This window comes from Dermacentor albipictus, chromosome 4, assembly GCF_038994185.2.
Source record: "Dermacentor albipictus isolate Rhodes 1998 colony chromosome 4, USDA_Dalb.pri_finalv2, whole genome shotgun sequence".
In the NCBI taxonomy this organism is placed as follows: domain Eukaryota; kingdom Metazoa; phylum Arthropoda; class Arachnida; order Ixodida; family Ixodidae; genus Dermacentor; species Dermacentor albipictus.
Window position 1 is genome coordinate 43,647,474 of NC_091824.1, and position 13,186 is coordinate 43,660,659.

At 44.9% G+C, this 13,186-nt stretch overlaps 1 protein-coding gene across 4 annotated transcripts in view; it reads left to right on the plus strand.

Moving 5' to 3' along the window:
• LOC135907147 (serine protease filzig-like) overlaps positions 1-13,186 on the plus strand; it is a 64,433-nt gene that overhangs the window by 40,553 nt on the left and 10,694 nt on the right. For all 4 annotated transcript variants that reach the window (XM_065438799.1, XM_065438798.1, XM_070536906.1 and 1 more), the window contains exons 4-6: positions 1,659-1,738; positions 1,856-1,962; positions 7,750-8,015. In XM_065438799.1, the coding sequence (XP_065294871.1) occupies positions 1,659-1,738; positions 1,856-1,962; positions 7,750-8,015 (453 nt within the window). The remainder of the gene's footprint in view (positions 1-1,658; positions 1,739-1,855; positions 1,963-7,749; positions 8,016-13,186) is intronic.

The window sequence follows — 13,186 nt, forward strand, 5'->3', positions numbered from 1 at the left end:
AGTCCGGCATGTAAAAGCGTTCCGCAGCGTGCCGAGCGTTTTCACTGAACGCGCGCTTTGCAAGGAGTTGTTCAAGTCAACGGGAAAGCTTAGAAATAGGGGCCCCAAATGTAGGGGAGAATATCAGCTATGCGTAATAAATAACGGTGAAAAAAGAAAATGCAAGCACTTAACTGGAGTTTCGATCTTTAAGCACACTAAGCAAGCTGCTCGAGTACGCCATTTCTAAATATCTCCAGTGATTCGCCCATCGAAGGCTAAGCAGATTATAAACGCACAATCAAACACACAAACCACTATCCCAAACAATCAGTCACAATGAATGGGCTGTCTAAATGCTCGTTTACAGCTAAGCACTCTCGACGGAGGGAGAAAAAAAAAAGACGAGAAGTGGCAGGTATCGTAGAGAAGTATCGTAACTGCGTCGAGGTATGTCCAAAATATGGCGGCTCGTGGGGATCAGCGACATCTGTGTGACGAGGAAACACTTCCGGCCCAACAAAAATGAAGTGACGCCATATCCGCAAAAAAAAAAAAGCGAGACGTAACTTTTTTTGACAAGGCGAGAAATTTATTTCTCTGGCCTGCCATTCGCCACCATTTCCAAATTGCCCGCCATTTGACTCGATGGGTGACTCCAGCTTCTAGTGCGGAAAACTACGCAGCAAAATGCCAGCCGTAGGGGGTTGGCATTCGCTCCCATGCATGGAATATTGTTCTTTGCAAGCCCAAGAAAGCTTTCGGTATTCAGTGTTGGTCACATGATCGAACGCCAAGCCCGCCGTGCAGTGCAGCGCACGGGGGAAGCTAAGTCTGGCGGTCGTAGCTCAGTGCTTTTTTCTAAACACACTGACGCACGATTAAAAGCACCCCGCAAACACTACACCACCGGAATTCATACAATCGGTTTTCCCTGAGTAACGTTTCTTCCCTCCTCACTAGGTGACCCTTCAATCGCTGTTTCCATAACCGCCCTTGCTTGTATCAGTGACATTTGGTTCTGGACAGCTTTTTGCCCGAAGCTTCGCGACTCATTGGAATCGACATTGATGGCGTGACAGCAGTTCATTCTATTCGTGCACTCAAGCAAGCTAAACAATCACCTTCCGAACGCCCAGCATATAAACGTTTGGGCCACTCGCATAATTTTCTGTTTTTCTTCTTGTTCTTTATCATTTTTTTTAAGACATGGCCTTCTTTGCAGAATTGAGATCTATTTCGGGGTTCATGGGATTTGGACATCTGGCCGCTTTCGTTTGATCAAATTGGACGATTTGAAGAGGTTCTAGTGGGCGTAAGACAACGAAAAAGCGTAAAAATCAAGAATGTAACGAAAAAGACGCACCATGTTAGCGTGGAGTTATGTAGAGGACACTAATAACGCATAAATAGCGCAAAAATACCGAAGTGAGAACCAGATACGTTAGTTCAAGCTACCCGCGCCTAACAACGTAACCGTAATTGTAGCTTCATTAAACGAAAACACATGGGCCGGTCCCCGGATCGCGCAGTCGAAAAATGTGAGCCGATCCCCGAGGTTGTGCAGTCTAAGCAACAAACCACACTGATGCTCCCATGAAGAGGTTGTTTTTTTTTTTCGTTGTCAACCACTTTTGCCTTGCTTTTTGTTGATTCTGTTTTCTTTTTGACCCATAAAGACTGCGGAGTCAGGCCGCTACATCCCCAGGGCCGGATCGTCGGCGGAAGGAACTCGTTCATCGGTGAATGGCCGTGGCAAGTACGTTTTGCACTGGCCGCAGGTCTTCCTGCTTCCTTATTTACGACTAGACTTGCCCTGGGCGATACTCATCTCGGGACGGCAGGAGTGTCACGGGCTCTCTATCTTTTTTTACAGGTGCTTGTGAAGGAAGCTACGTGGCTCGGCCTGTTCATAAAGAATAAGTGTGGCGGCGTCTTGATCAGCGACAAGTACGCACTGACTGCAGCCCACTGCCAGCCGGGGTAAGGATGCTGCGGAACCGCTTATCATTTGCTTCATGTTGACGCACGAGCGCTTGTCCTTCTTGAATGATCAAGGAAGCGCTATCAAGAAATGGGAACATGCTCATGGGTGAAATAGTGGGAGATGTCTTTTCATGCGCGCTTAACCCCACGCAGCCTAAGAACCATTTCACGCAAAGGAAAATTAGTGCAACTTCATCCCTTTAATTTATTATCCTAATGATCACATTGGTACAAAAACATAATTAGAAGCTATCTCTGTTAAGATTCGCCAGTACCCACTATGATGGCTTAGTGGCTATGGTGTTGTTAATGCAGCCCGTAGCGGAGAACGCAAGTAGAAACTATCGTCGTCTTAAAAAAAAAAAAAAAAAACATAGTGCAGACATTCCAAACACACCTGCCCAAACAGCGCATGCGCAGCTTGTGCCTGCGTGCTTGGTGCGGTGGGGTGAAGTAGCATCTATTGTAATAATGATAATTACTATTATCATGACACACGTTTCACTAGAGTTTGCGAAACCTTTATTGTATTGTTACTTTGAAACTACAACTATAACTGCCTTGTGATCGCTACGATAGACACAGATGCCCTCCGTTCTTATTTGAGAAATGTATGTGGCCAAAGGTAAATCGATGCGTGACCCGTGTACTGTAGTTACTTGAATCGAATCGTTGAAGTAACTAAGGCCAAAGTCTTGCACGAATACCCGCTGTTGATGCTTAGTGGCTATGATGTCGGGCTGCTAAGCACGAGGTCGCGGGCTCGAGTCCTTGCCTCGGCGGCCGCATTTCGATGGGCGCGAAATGCGAAAAAATCAGTGTACTTCGATTCAGGTGCATGTAAAAGAACCCTAGGGAGTTCAAATTTCTGCAGTCCCCCACTACGGCGTGCCTCATGATCAGATCGTGGTTATGGCAGGTAAAAACCCATAATTTCATAAATTTTAGGTACGTGAACAACTGCTTTGTTTGCGGTTTTGATATGTCTACGTCAACGTCTCTGACAACGACCAGCGGCGAGGGATCGGCGGCAACGTAAGTTGACCAACGCGGAAGTGCGCTCGCCTCGTCATCAATCACGTGGTTTGACGGCTGTTTTTATTTGTAACGAAAGTTGCGCTGTATGTTCGCTTCACGCCTGTGCCTGGGAAGCCGTAGCCTAACTTTATTGTTTGTAATTTGAAAAGCCAGGTGATGCCACATCTGCCAGGGTAACATGTTAAATGAATTTATGTTAAAAAAGAAGATATCTGATTTTGAGTAATGAGAACGACGAAAATTGCTTCGCACATACTCGCTTAAATAGAAAAAAAAGTCAAGTGGAAGGCTCCCTTCAGCGTGGCGGGCAGAGGCCGCCCAGACTTCGCCGTTTGCCAAGTTACGGTAAAACGGGATGCAGTGCATCGCCTGCTGCAGAGCGCTCGATAAAGTTTTGTGCGCATCCTAATACTATCATCGATCTCGCCACTTCCCACTGTTACAAGGCGCTGACGTGTCGTGTTGTCAATGCTCGAGTGTCCTTGTTAAATAATTGGGAATATGCGCAGAGCTTCAGTGCGTTAGCACGAACAAGCGAGCACGTAGCTATCGATATTTGCGGCACCGTATCGTTATAGCCACTCACGTTATCGGCAACGGTGACATGCATGCGTAGCGCCAGCCGGCTAGAGGTAAGTTGCTGCAGTCTCTTGCATAATTTAAAGATGCGCGAATCGCGCTCGCCAGATCGATCGCGATAGCGACCCACGGCGTGGCAAAAAGTCACCGATTATCTAAACGCGAGATCAAGTATTTGCCTCTGACCGGCTTGCATGGTCAGCACGCGAGCCATTGGTGGGTTGGAAATCACCTGATGTACAGTTAGGCTCCGTTCAGAATGACGTATAGGGAATGCGCAAATATTTCTCAGGAAACCCAAATACAAACGCGGAAGCAATTATTTTGTTCACGCTGCAGTCGGGTGCGAACAGAGCAATAGACGCGAACGCATTTGTTGCGAGATACGTTCAGTTTGATGTCCGATTACACTTACTGCATTCATGTGACCAACGACCGTCTCTCTATCGGTTTTTGTCGGTGTCCTATTCGTTTACCGGACTTCCGGCTATCTTCAGTTATTGCCCGACTGGTATTGTGCGCCGAGGCAGGGCTTGTTTGCTATTGGTAGCACGCGCTGCGTTGGCACTCATATGTATTTTTGTGTGTGTAGCCTTCCAATCGCGTAGATGTTGATTGGCCACCTCGCATTTTTATTGGTCAGGCACATTTTATTTGAAGTGCGCAAATGCGCACGACCAGCCGCGTTTACAGATGCGCAGCGCTCCTTAAACCGACTTCTGGTCGATACGACAAATGCGCCCTTTGTCAATATTGTCACGCCCGCAGTTCAAACATAGCATTGCGAGCACAACACATTCGCGTAAGAGCAACCAAGCCCATTATGTGCACACACTGAAGAAAAGCGCGTATATGGTCAGAAATATCAGAGGTGTAGGTATACACTCTCCTCGTGATGTTCACGTGATGATGCTTTGCGTCCTGAGAAACATGAATAATTATGAGTCAATTGCTCTTCTTGGCTTCTTCGAGGAATCAGGGCGCCGCAGCGATTTTTGGGGTTCGGATTTACGTTTACACGTTTCCACACACGTTTTACCGTTCTTGTCGATTTGTTTTATTGTGGCTCGCGGCACACCGCTAAGTTGATCCATTTCTAATGCTGCGATGGCTGCAGCCTCTCATCGATGTTCTGGGCAAGCTTCTAAGAGATTGGGGTATAGATTAATTTCCAGCAAAGTGTATTTTTTCCGTTACTTACAAACGAATAATTTTTTTAGGTTTCCACGCGGTGAGTGAGTAAATCGTTACAAATTTCTTGATGTGGTATTTGACGCGTCTCTCTTCCGTGCATGCCATTTCGACATGGTCTAGGTCTGCTGCGTCTGAACAATAATTTCGCCACCTATGAAACAAGCGTTAGGTTCATTTTAGCAAGCAGCTTGAACATTTGCTCAAAAATGGTATGCGGAAACCTTGCGATGGGCGAAACACGCCAACCTTCATTAGCTACACCTCGACTGAAGGAAGCATGTACGTATTTGCCTCATGTCTACCTTCAAGTCTCTTTAGATGCCCTACCTGACAAATTTACAAGATGTAACAGCTTCTACTACTGCTTACTAGGCAGTTTTTTATTGTCGATTCAGGATCATGCACAGCGAAGTGCTATTCGCATTGTTCAACTAGGTCCTTTTTTTTCCTGTGGATGAATGCCAACATTACCAGACGGGACAAGAAAAATACCACGTGCAGCCTTTTTGGCAATTTCTTAAATGCGTAACTTACGCGTTTATCACAATGAAAGTACACACATTTATATTAAGGAATCAATGACTTCGTCAGAATAAATAGCCTAGTTTTGTAAGTTCATCATCCGGAATACGTCAACGCTGCCGTCTTTTACGGTATACATCTTCAGTGGCAGCAGAGCTCTGTGCAATTATTTGCCCACTGACTTCTTTGAAGCAGAGGGGGAAGCTTGTTTTATTGTGTATTCTTATTAGTCGAGGTCGGCTTGCCAGTGCTTGCTGCTGTTTCAGCCACATTACTCAAATATATTGATGAGTTTGATAGTTGACAGAGAATATATTTACAGCAGTACCGTCAGGGCATCAAGCCAAGTTGTGATGGATTCCTGAACATGTCGCTTTCGCATGAAACACTAGAACAACAAACTCGCTTGAGATGCACATAACCCCGCTTCTGTCGGGCTTGTGCACGTGGGTTGTTGCTAAAGTTAGAACACAGCAATTAAGCAGGTCCAGAACTTAAGTATCACGATTTTATGCCTGGCATTGTCAGGCATCAACCTACTACTTTGTACAAATGGCCGCAGTGCAATGCGTGTAATGTATACGATAACTTAACATATGCTTTATGTGTCTGTAGGCGCTATGCTACCTCATGACACTACTCTAAAACCAGCCTTAGGGTTGTACCATGCACTTCGACCTTGAATAGCTCTTGCATTGCTTCGCGTTGAAAGAAGGCATGGTCAGCTTCTCTCAGAAATGCTGCCCTTGACTGGACACTATAGATGGCTGTTACTGTGGGTTGTTGCGTGCGTTATGTGTACTCCTAAGAAATGTCATTTCAGTTGTCAAACTCGTCAGCTGTATTAACACGCTGTTTATATGAACAGGAAAAGTTGAACATCTACAGCATTCGTGAAAGAGCTTTCCCCTCTCTAATAACATGACACAAATTTTATAAAGAGCCCTTTGTATACAGTTCTCATGTCATGTTATCTACGCTGGCGCGGTCGTAAAAAAGCCTATGCGCAATATTTCTGTGTTTTATTATTATTTAGTCCTATTGGTTTGATTTGTGTGTAAACTCGAACTGCAGAACGTGCTGTTTCCCTGTTGTAATTTTCTATATTTACCAAGCACGAAAAGTGTTTTCTTGCCCGAACATTTCGATACCATCTCATACATCATCTCTTCATCATCTACAATTTCTTGTTTCTTAAGAAGGTGGTGATGAAATATTCTTAGCATTTCCAATTTTATACGTATAAAGCAAAGCCACGAAGCTGAAAGCAAGCATCAAAAGTGGCTGACTGTCTCTGAATGGTCATTAGCATATAATATTTGTATCTTGATATTTCGCCCTATGTGACGTCATAGGAGTAATTATTTTTGCATGCACTTGTAATTCCTAGGGTGCATGAAGTGTTGTCAGCCCAGCCGCTTTCTGCTAAAGCTGTTCACTTTTGCCGCCGAGAACCACGTGCGTGACACCAGTCTCTGAGGATACGTTGCTGCATGTGACCACTGTGACTTGGCTTCGAAACTCGCCGCAGCCATAAAACAATGTATTTCCTTTATTTTGCCGCTTGCTGGTTAAACGATAGTAAGTTTACCGCCAATATATATATATATATATATATATATATATATATATATATATATATATATATATATATTAGTGCTAGTAGCCTTCGTGCTCTCTATCGTTCTTGCTGTCTTGAAGCTAGGACACTCTATACAGGACCTGGTTCCCCCTCCAACGCAGTTTAGGGTATGAAAATGCATGGCATACCTAAAGCCAGTTAAATTAATACTTATGGTTACTTTCGCCAGTTATAAATGTTAATATTCTATCTAACATGAGGAGAGTTACGTCGCTGTGTCAAGTTCCCACGTTGTTGCAGGTCAGCTTAAGCAAGAACTTGGCCTGAGGAGATCGATGTATTACAGTGCATATGCCCTTTTGAGGAGAGAACAAAGACGCTCATCTAGTTTTTTTTCCTTGCTATCACTTCTTGCGAGACCTGGAGTCTGATTACGTAAGGAGTCCATTCCCCCGGTTCTCTCCATTTCATTTTCCTACAGCGAAGTGGCCATGTCGGACAGGAGTACGATGGAGAGCATTTAAAAATAATCTAATATGAGAATAATGGTCGCAAAATACCGCGTAAGGGGTCTAATGCTCTAAGCTTCCCTAAGAGCTTTGTAATTGACCGAACGTAGTTGTTAATGGTGTGTTCGCCATCAGCATTGGTCAGCAGCTGCTCTTGTAGCACTGCAGTAGCGCACGGGAAGCTACAGCTTACGAACTGCTATGAGCATGGACGCTGCGGTGAGCATGGAAACTGCTGTAAGCATGGACAATGCTGTGTGCACGGGCACTGCTTAGTGCGCAGACACTGCTTTTATTTCCTTGCGGAATGCTGGAGACGAAGCGTTCTCGACATGTGCTCAGAAAGGCCCTGCGGCACAGGTTCCTGTCATCGTTGCTGGTGATCCTGGGCGCGCACGACCTGTCTGGAAACGCCGGGCGGTTCAAGCCGGTGTCCATTCCCGTGCGGCGCATGATCGTGCACCGCAACTACAACCCAGCCACCTTCGAGAATGACCTGGCGCTTCTCGAACTGGAGCGGCCGGTGGTGTTCCAGCCGCACATCGTGCCCATCTGCCTGCCTGGAAGGAACGAGGATTTCACGGGGATGCCTTCGTATGTCACAGGATGGGGAAAGCTGTCCCACGGTACGTGCAAGTGAACGAAATCCCATTGCTCCTACATGTCATGTGGCCCACGTGACCTGTGCAAAGTGCCACTTTGCTGGACAGAACCAAGGCAATGTTTGCCGTAGCTTGGAGCAGGTCGGACTGTTTTTGTATTTCGTCAGATTACATAAATAGGTAATAATAATTACTGAACTTCTCAAAGAATGCATTCACGGCAAAATATTAGATAAGAAAATTATAGACCATCCTGAACAACTCGCCATCCAGCTTTCTGTTGCTCAATAAGTACAACATTGCATTGTACAGTTGATTGCCTATATTCTTCTTAATTTTGGCACAAGTTGTGTAGTACAAATGTCACCAATTCATTGCAGTGCTACGAAGGCTACGAAACGTGCCCGCCAATCGGTAATGAGAGTCAGCATCTCGCTTAAAGAAAAGAGGAAAGCTCAACCATTGTGGGCGCCACTGGTCGTTTTGCAAGGCTTAATTTACAAGAACCCTACAGAGCCGGGTCGAGTCAGTTTGTCGGGCCGAAAACCAGTCGTCAGGTTCGTGGGAACGCCCGAGGATCAAGGCGAGACAGTCGAGCTTTAGTTTATCTGCAAGCTCTTCACGGTTTGCAGATGATAGGGTTGTTGCTGGAGGTGCAAACGTCAGCAGCCGGGTTGGTGCCGCCACTTGGTGGCGAAGAACTTAACCAGACAGAGTGATTACTGCAGTAACCCAGTGCATTCTACTTCGCTGCTAGTGTAAATTTTCGACAGCGTCGTAATCGCGAACACGTTGCCCTGTAAATGTTGTTTTTGCTTCGACAAGAAGACTCACGGAAACATGAAAACGTGTTAGGGGCATTGTGGCTAGATGAAGCGTCACAAGACGTCACTACCAGCATCCTATAACTTGGTATTGCACGAACTCTACCGCGGAATACCGGAAAACCGGTCACTCTATGTGTTTGCAATATCGAGGCAAGTTTGGTCAACCCGCTTGCCAGGAGTTGGCACTCGCCAATCGCGGTTGGGTCGGGCTGTGTAAGCTCGACTTCTGACTCGACCAGCTCGCATCGAATTCATGGAAATGAAGCTGTTCAGTTTGCGCCTCCCGAAGAGCGATCACACGTGGACAGTGTAGAAGCACTAGTTCTGGTTCTCCTTTTCTGGTTTGCTGATATGACCCATAGCTATCGCCGCACAGCCCAGGGTTGGCGAGATGAACATTGAAACAAGTCAGAATTTCTTCATCGCCCTTCTCTCGACCGACGAAAAAAGCAGTGACACAATTATTTCTAGAAGGCAGGCACATTAAAATGGAAACTCCGCGCATTTTACTCGAAACGTGATTTGCATTTGGTTTATGGTTAATGCTTGCTTATTATAGTGGAGAAATTTAAGGAAAACGTCTCCCTTTCGGATTTCAGCGACCAATTTTCAACGTCGGTATGACAGTATGACATCATTGGCGACAAAATATTTTCGCACTGCCGTTTTATTTTGTGTTCTCAAAGCTCACTGGGTCTTTCTCTGTATGTAATCATAACGCTCTACGCGATGCCCAAACGCTGTGAGGCAGAAAACTCGAGCATACAGCGCGTGAAAATAGCAAAGCAGCTATTGATAATATTTCATTGGCCTACCTGAATGTTTTTTTCGCATATGAAACAAGTGCGTATTTGCCCTTCTCGAGGCCTCGCTATTTAAAGGGACCGTGCGACCATTTTATGCCCGCCAAGCTTTGCATGAACGCATTCCCGACCTGAGTGCAAAAGAAATTATGGAAATTGACGAGGTTAAATGGAAGTTATTTAACTTACAAATTCAAAGTGAAAGCAGACAACAGAAAAAGGGCTTATGCTGCTTCCTATGAAAAACTCAGTGCCCTTCCACTCTGTGAAGGATTGCACTGTCTTCGGGATCGGCCCTTGTATGGGGAGTACATAACGCTGGCTTCACCTCCACCGCGGGTAGGGCCGGTATTGCACTATCTTCGGAATCGGCCCACGTATGGGGAGTGTTTAAGAGGAAGCCTTAGCTCGGTAGCTCCTATCTAAATACACGTAAAAGATTTCATTTTTCTCGGCAACCACTGCTTGAAGTTTGACAAAGTGTGTTGCGTTTAAAAGAAAACTTAAAATATAGTGACTGTGTGTTTCAAAATTTTGATTTAGGCAGTCAATTTATTAGATTCGCAAAAATAGAAAATTTTCAGAAAACCAAATTATCAAGTTTGCAACTTTGTAACTCAAGAGTGAAAATTTATACCGCAATTCTCTTAATTGCATCCAATAGTACATCTAAAGCGGACAAAATTGATATGTTACACATGAATCTCGAAAAATTGAGCATATGGAAATGCAGCTTTTGCGGAACCCTTGTACACAACGTAACAAACTCATGTAAAATAGAAAATTGCACATTAAATTTGTCTGCTTTCAATGATATAATTGTTGCCGTTTGCAGAACATTGATATCTGTTCTACATGCGGAGCTATTAATCTGTAAACCTCGTGCTTTTTTTTTTTTCAAGCTTTCGGTTATTGGAAAATTCTTGTAACAATATTCACGACCTCAATAGAAATTCCGCATCCAACGGTCACTAGATTTTAACTTTCTCTCTCAAATGAAAGACATTTAATCCAAATCGGTCCAGTGATTATCTCAGAAAAATGTTTTTGAGTTTTACATGCATTTCAATAGGCCTCATCGGAGTAGGGCCTGAGCTAAAGCTCCTTTTTAACGCCTGCTTCACGTCCCCCGCGGGTCGGCCCGGCATTGCACTATCTGCGGGATCCGCCCACGTATGGAGAGTTTTTGCTTGCCACGCAACAACGACACAAAAATTAGCTTGGACGGCAGAGGTATACAGCTTTACTGTAAAACGCGGCTTCAATCCTGCGGTATCGGAAGCTCCCCTCGCATGGTGACCTTCGCATCACGTGCTGGCTATGACGGTGCTGGATATGGTGGCGCCATCTAGTTAAGACTCCTGAAAATGTATCCTGTCACGCACATCAAATTTTATGAAAAAGGGGTTTGCGAATACTGAACATTTCGAATTGACTCGAATACCGAATATTCTATCGCTTTTATAAAAGTCAAATATAAGAACTCCCGCGTAGCCTTCCAAGCAACAAACGCTTAACCTATTTGTTCGAGTTTAGGTCGATCTTCTATCTCTCCGAAAATGTGACCCAAAATGAGCTGCACTCCTATATTCGAGAACAAAATTATCAAAGTACCGAACGAACGGAGTCCCACCGTCGCGCCCACTGTAAGGCCAGTCGAGATAATCTCCAGGCTGGCGTCAAGAAATGCTGCACGTCCAACGCATTCCATGGCACCAACGATGACGTCATTTAGACTGCCGAGGTCACCTGCGAAGCATCGAATGAGGACGACTTCTCCGGTAGTTCTGACGTCGATGCCGCTTGTGGCATCGAATAGCCAGGTTTAATGGCTTTGCTTACGGTAAATAACTTTAGTCGGTGTGACACGTTTAAAGCTTTCATGTTTTTTAAAAAAAGTATGGGTGGACCTATATTCAATGTATATCGTTTTTATTTCCCGGCGAGTTGAATATATGCACGTGAACCTATATTAGTCTTCAACCTGCATTCGGGTAAGTAGGTTACTTACGTTAGTTGATGCATTTAATGCCTTTAACAACTGAAGTTCAGCTCAATTGAAAAGCTTGTAAAGGCGAACAAAGAAAATGTGACTGTATCTGGCGCACTATTACAATGAAGTAGTCCAACAAAATGTAAGCCGGATGCACGTAGTCTAGTTCTCATTTAAGAAGCGGAGAGCGTTGCTATACAGTAATGCACGCATTCTTAAAGGGATCCAGTAATGGTGACATTGCCCAAAAAATAAGTAGATTTGCCCAAATCCGGAGAGAAATCTTGTTAGCTGCATAAGGCGAGAGATGCGTGTCTGACACCTGGAAACTATCGTACATAAATTTCCTCCGTGCGTTAGCTCGCGGACATCTGCGTCTGAGCAACAACCACGTTTCTCATGCAGCAGAATCATTCGGAAGACTTCACTTGCACTAGTCTTTCCTCCTGCAGACTTGAAAAATTATTTCTTTGCTTGTAGCTTTCGAATGAAATGCGCTATATTTGAGAACTCCGAATAGTGAACTCTCCGATCGAATACGGATAAAATGCCGAGAACTATTCGATTCTGATTAGTAGTTTCGAATATTCGCACTCCCCTAATAATTAGCTATTGGTTGTTTATCAAAACTATAATTTTACACACAGTTTATACTACGCGCTACATGGAAATTCCTATTTTTGCATTATGCTTCTACCGTAGACCGTTGGACAGCGCACCTAGTGTCAGTTTGAAACAAAATGAATTTGCTTTGCTGGAATGTGTGTCCTCTTCATAACCTTTAAAAGCATAAAACACGCTTTAATTTTAGAGTAATCGTTGTATGACAGCATGAACCCGCACAATATATTCTTCATGCCGAATCAACCAAAACGAGCAGCATAAAGGCGCAACCACATGCGGGTGATCTTCGAGCAACGGTGACGAGCGACACGTTTTGCCGTTGTGGAGGGCAATCTGTCTCAGCCGCTTGTTACGTCAGCGCTTTTTGTCCAGCGAGGAAATTTCGACTGTCACCCGGAAGTCCGCCCGGCGACTTCCATCGGAAAGAGCGTGATTGCGCAGCAATATGGAAGCAACCAGTTTGCGCGGTTTGATCTGAATTCGCTCTTGAAACTTGCTCTCTGCCGTGACTGCAAAAAAAAAAGAAGTGTTAAGATCCACCATCCCTTCACGCCATCTCAAGCTGATGCCAAAGTATCAGCGTTGTCTTGTCGTTATTATTGAGATAAGTTTGTTTTGACGCTCTCGTAGGCATGAGACGCCACCCAGTGTCGTGAGTGTTGAGTTTTCCCCGACAGCATTGAACTCTGGCGGTATGGAACGAAGTTCCACTGGCGATGAGAACATAATAAAGCTAGATTCAATATACCTTGGTTAAAGCATTGACCTCGACCTACGTTTGCTATCCTTTTATGGGACCGCACTTGTATTTATTGAAACAATGTAAACGTGTCGCTACATTTTTCCGCGATGTCGCGTCTATGTGGTTGGTCCACGCCACGACGCGACAGCGGTACGGGCTATGCCTATCGCTGTCACTTGAGTAACGCGCGCATGTGGCTGCCGCTC